This window comes from Nematolebias whitei, chromosome 23 (genome assembly GCF_014905685.2).
Source record: "Nematolebias whitei isolate Nwh7 chromosome 23, NemWhi1, whole genome shotgun sequence".
In the NCBI taxonomy this organism is placed as follows: Eukaryota; Metazoa; Chordata; class Actinopteri; order Cyprinodontiformes; family Rivulidae; genus Nematolebias; species Nematolebias whitei.
The window spans coordinates 1,290,199-1,294,768 of record NC_056520.1 but is presented as its reverse complement, the minus strand read 5'-3'; the positions used below and the strand labels follow the sequence as shown (position 1 = coordinate 1,294,768).

The following is a 4,570-nucleotide window of genomic DNA, read 5'->3' as shown; positions in this document are numbered from 1 at the left end:
AGGTGTTTTAGTTCCCTCTGTTTGCGCGGCAGGTGTTTTAGTTCCCTGTGTTTGTGCGGCAGGTGTTCTTCGACCTGATGAGGGAGGTGCGGAAGAAGAAGATGTCCGAGAGCAAAGATAAAAACGGTGCGAGTGGGAAGAAGAAGAAGAAGCCGTGCTGCGTGCTCTGAACCTCTGAGGTTCTTCACAACGTTTTCTTCTTCATGGCTTCCTGACGTCACGGTGTCTGAACCACCTGCAGCACCTTGTTCACAACCAAAGCTCACGAGTGAGAAAGAGAACGACTGTCAGCCGGCGCTGCAGGGAACACTTCTGTTCCCTGATCCAACAGGAAGTTCACTGAACCCACACTAAAGTGGGCTTTTACTCTGAAAGGAGTTCCACCCAGGAAGTAAATGTCACTAAAATAAAATCAACTTGTTTGTTTCAAGTTATAGATATGTATGTTTGCATGTTTTTGATTTTGTTTGTTAATAAAACATCTAATTTAAAAAAAAATCTTGTTTTTCTTAAGTTTGAGCTCAAAATGTAAAAATGGTGAAAACATTTGACCTTTTTCAAAATAAAATCAAATACTTGTTTATTTATGAGTTAATCAGTTTGTTGTCTTGTGTTTAAAGTGTTAAACTTTATTTTCTCTTCTGATCTTTAATAAACATTTAGACTGAACTAAACCGTGTCTGAGTTGAAGCTGCGCCTGCAGGGGGCGCTGTGCACGAACATCTGCAGCCTTCAACATCTGTCAACATCTGTCAGCAAAAAAAATCAAAGATGGCCGACTGCGCCGCCTCACTGGTCAGATTATTTGACATGTGAGGGACGTGTCCTCCTCGTCCTGATTGTCCGCTCTAAGCCTCTTACAGTAAGGCAGCTCCTGCTGAGGCTGCACAACTGGACCAGACCCTGAGGCTGCAGAACCGGACCTCTTAGACCCACTCGGATCCAGACTCAGCCGCTCCCTGTGGACTGTCCATGAGTCCAGGACGTGGAGACGCGGTGGCCGTGTGGGACGTGGGACTGAGTGACCGTGTCCACCGGGTGGAGTTTTGTCACGGCACCACCACAGGGAAACGCGTCGTCTACGTCAACGGGAAGGTGAGGTCCAGCGTGGGTCTGGATGGGGGTTCTGGCTGGACCTGTCCCCCTGTCCTGAGGACAAGGTTTGGGTCCAGGGACAGTCAGGACTTCATTAGAGATGATGAATCTATGAAAGTGCTGGTAGAAGACGGGTTGTCCTGAATGTGTCTCAGCAGGAAGTCCTCAGGAGGGACTGGATGTTTAAGCTGGTGGGGACGGAGACCTTCATGGTGGGACTGTCCAAGACCAGAGCCACCATCAGCATTGAGGCTGCCAGTGGCCTGGCCTACCAGTACTCCCTCCTGGTAGACGGGAAGAGTCTGCAGGACTTCATCAGCAACAGAGCCAAGACCACGAAGACCTGGGCCGTCCACGTGGACGGGACGGACCATAGGATCGTCCTCGGTGAGTCCACAGGTCAGGACGAGCATCACAGCAGAGTCTGACCTGGATCGAGTCAACTGCTCTGGATCTGGACTTATACCATCTCCTTTGTCCAACAGAAAAGGACACCATGGACATCTGGTGCAACGGACAGAAGATGGACTCAACGGTGAGACCCTGTGTGTCTATTAAGGGGACAGTCTTGGTTTGAAGTCCAGACGAGAAGACATTTGGACATGGGTTCTATATGAAGACTGTCTTTGTCTTCCATGTTTTAGTTTTTAACGTCTGTTTTCTCCGGATGTGCTCTTGGTTTTCCACTGGTGTCCTGATTTTGTCCCCATTGTCTGTCCTCAGGGGGAGTTTGTGGACGATGGCACGGAGACGCACTTCAGTCTGGGCGACCACAGCTGCTGCATCAAGACCAGCAGCAGTGGGACGAAGAGGAGCGGCATGAGACACACTTTACTGCTGGATGGACACAAGGTACCGGATCCACCGGACCAGAGACCGGACCGGGGACTCAACTGACCAGAGACAGAACTAGAGACCCAACCGGGGCCTCAAGCAGAGGTGGATCAGTTGTCTTCGTCCAAACAGACTCAAGATGAAGAATTTTAATTCAACTTTTGTTGTTGAACATTTGAATAACGTTTTATTTTAATTTAGCTTTTGTTTTTCAGAATAAAAGTCTAACCCGTGCAGCAGTTTTCAGCATGTGCTTTTATTTTGTAGGAGGTGGAAGTTATGAAATAACCCAGAAAAATATTTTGTTGTTTTTTTTAAAGCCACAAGAAATATTTGTCTAAATGTGCTGAAACATTGAACCAAAACAGGAAGACGAATTATTAGGTTTTCAAAATACAGGCCTAAATTAGACACCTAGTTACTTTATTGTGAAAGCCGAGTTGGCATTCAGTTTTTTAATTTTTTTTACCATAACTACTGTAGCTAATTTCAGCTACTACTTCAGCTACTACTTCAGCTACTACTTCAGCTCATTCAGAACATTACGGCAGTGACTGTTGACTTTTTGTAGCGTTTTAACTTTTTTATTTCATAATTTTACAGTTCGTTTTAGAAATGAACAAACTTCTCTTCAAATGTTTAAAAACTCAAGTTACTTCAGCAAACCTGCTTCTTTTAAACTTTTAGCTACATTTGAGATGGTTTTAGCTTTGAGCTACCTTTTTTAAATTTTAGCTTGTCGCTGTTCTGACGATGCTTTTAGCTTTTAGCTATGTTAATCATTTTAGCCTCTTGGCTTCACGCTGTGCGTGTTTTGATGTTAAAGTGATTTACAGAACATGCAGACTCTTTGATCCACAAAGAAACTCGCACGAAACGCGACATGGACTTGGGGTTTTATTTTGAAAGTCCAGACCGGAACTCCCTAGTTGGTCGTGAGTAATCCGATCCTTGGAGGAAATCCCGGCTCGGTTCTGGAGGCTCAGGTCTCTGCTGGACCTACTGGAGACAGCATCAGTGGAGTCTTTAGGTCCAGTTTTCGGGACTTGCGTGGTACAGAGGAACCGCTTTAACGGACCCGGACGAACTCGAACTTTTTAAAAATCAGAACCGAACCAGGGAGTTGATCTTTGGACGCAGCGGAGACAAAACAAGACGGAGGGACCGGAGCCGGGAGCCGAACTAAGCCCGGACCAGGTGTTTGCCGAGCCGCCACCAGCAGATGCTGGTCTCCTTCGGACCTCAGGCCCGCTCCAGTGTCCGGTCCGGGGATCCAGCCCCGCTGTCTGTCCGGATGTGAGGCGGACGGAGACGCCTGGAAGTCGGTCATGTTTCCCGGTGGTCCCGCTGGGAGCTGCAGCTAGTTAGCTTAGCCTGCTAACAACAAGGCCGCCCCGCTGCTCCGGTCAGGGATGAGCCACAGTCCCGGAGAAAGACTCCTTTAATCCGGACACACGCCAGGAAGAGCCCCTCCAGTCCCGCCGGGGCTGGAAGGACATGGGGGAGCGGAACTTCTCGGCCCGCCGCACATCTGTCACCGCAGCGGAGCTGAGGAGCGGGGCGCCCCCCTGCCCCGGACTGTAGCAGCCGGCCGCTGGAAGCACCGCTCGGATTCAAACCCCCGGGGATGTAGGCCGTGTCCTGGGTCATAAAACAAGCGCACCACATTACGCTGCTGATGAGGACCCAGAAGGCGTGAATCGGGTCTTCGTGGATCCTCCACCGTCCTGATCCACAGTCTGCGGGGACCAGGCATGAACTACCAGCAGCACCAGGCCAACTCGGCCGCCATCCGCGCCGAGATCCACAGGTTCGAGTCCGTCCACCCGAACATCTACTCCATCTACGAGCTGCTGGAGCGGGTCGACGAGCCGCACCTGCAGAACCAGATCCGGGAGCACGTCATCGCCATAGAAGGTAGGACCCGCAGTCCGGTACGGTCCCGGACCGTGCTGCAAGTTCCTGCAGAACCGAGGTGGTTCTGCTGACGTCAGAGGTGCTCAGGTGTCTCGTTCATAAATGACTTGATTCTGCTCGTTTATTATAAATGAAAGGTTCTGGTGAGGCTGCCCGCACCTGTAGGACAGGTGAAGGTTTGGTTCTGGTTCCAGACAGAGGTTCTTGCGTCTTACGTGGACCTGGTAGCAGACACCTGAACACAACAGCAGCTGGTGGCCCGCTCTGAGGTACGGTGGCCTGTGAGGGTCAACGACGTCTCAGCAGGTTAAAATGGTCGGATCCATCAGGACACAAACCCACAGGACTAGAACCAGACCTGGACCTGAGGACTGTCACAGGGCAGAGCAGGTCTATGTCTCTGTCCTCCTGTGGTCAGTGAACGCAGCACTTGTTCTCCTGTGGTCAGTGAACGCACCGTGTGACCCAGTTACTTGTCCTCCTGTGGTCAGTGAACGCACCGTGTGACCCAGTTACTTGTCCTCCTGTGGTCAGTGAACGCACCACTTGTCCTCCTGTGGTCAGTGAATGCTCCATGTGTCTCAGTTACTTGTCCTCCTGTGGTCAGTGAATGCACCATGTGTCTCAGTTACTTGTCCTCCTGTGGTCAGTGAACGCACCATGTGACTCAGCTACTTGTCCTGTGGTCAGTGAATGCTCCATGTGTCTCAGTTACTTGTCCTCC

The 4,570-nt window shown here is 50.3% G+C and overlaps 3 protein-coding genes across 5 annotated transcripts in view; all 3 read left to right on the top strand.

Moving 5' to 3' along the window:
• Nucleotides 1-384, top strand: part of LOC119428752 (ras-related protein ralB-B) — a 2,748-nt gene extending 2,364 nt beyond the window's left edge. The window contains exon 4 of the mRNA XM_037696428.1: nt 63-384. Coding sequence (XP_037552356.1) covers nt 63-170 — 108 coding nt within the window. The 3' untranslated portion in view covers nt 171-384. The remainder of the gene's footprint in view (nt 1-62) is intronic.
• A 539-nt stretch (nt 385-923) lies between these two features.
• Nucleotides 924-2,060, top strand: LOC119428641 (fas apoptotic inhibitory molecule 1). 3 transcript variants are annotated; one of them, XM_037696308.1, is made up of 4 exons: nt 924-1,095; nt 1,251-1,494; nt 1,581-1,630; nt 1,819-2,060. In XM_037696308.1, exons 1-4 carry the CDS (start codon nt 973-975, stop codon nt 1,990-1,992), a joined length of 591 nt encoding a protein of 196 aa, XP_037552236.1. In that variant the 5' UTR covers nt 924-972; the 3' UTR covers nt 1,993-2,060. The 3 variants fall into 3 exon arrangements, with proteins under 3 accessions (XP_037552236.1, XP_037552238.1, XP_037552237.1); XM_037696310.1 differs by having other exon boundaries at nt 1,254-1,482; nt 1,819-2,055; XM_037696309.1 differs by having other exon boundaries at nt 1,251-1,482; nt 1,819-2,055.
• Nucleotides 2,061-2,877: 817 nt separating this feature from the next.
• Nucleotides 2,878-4,570, top strand: part of LOC119428997 (arf-GAP with GTPase, ANK repeat and PH domain-containing protein 1) — a 55,209-nt gene continuing 53,516 nt past the window's right edge. The window contains exon 1 of the mRNA XM_037696717.1: nt 2,878-3,846. Within this exon, the coding sequence (XP_037552645.1) occupies nt 3,684-3,846 (163 nt within the window). The 5' untranslated portion in view covers nt 2,878-3,683. The remainder of the gene's footprint in view (nt 3,847-4,570) is intronic.

Coding starts and splice junctions, on each gene's coding strand:
- LOC119428641 (XM_037696308.1), top strand. CDS start 973: ATGAGTCCAGGACGTGGAGACGCGGTGGCCGTGTGGGACGTGGGACTG. Junction 1,495..1,580: donor CGTCCTCGGTGAGTCCACAG/GTCAGGACGAGC, acceptor TTTGTCCAACAG/AAAAGGACACCATGGACATC. Junction 1,631..1,818: donor GACAGAAGATGGACTCAACG/GTGAGACCCTGT, acceptor GTCTGTCCTCAG/GGGGAGTTTGTGGACGATGG.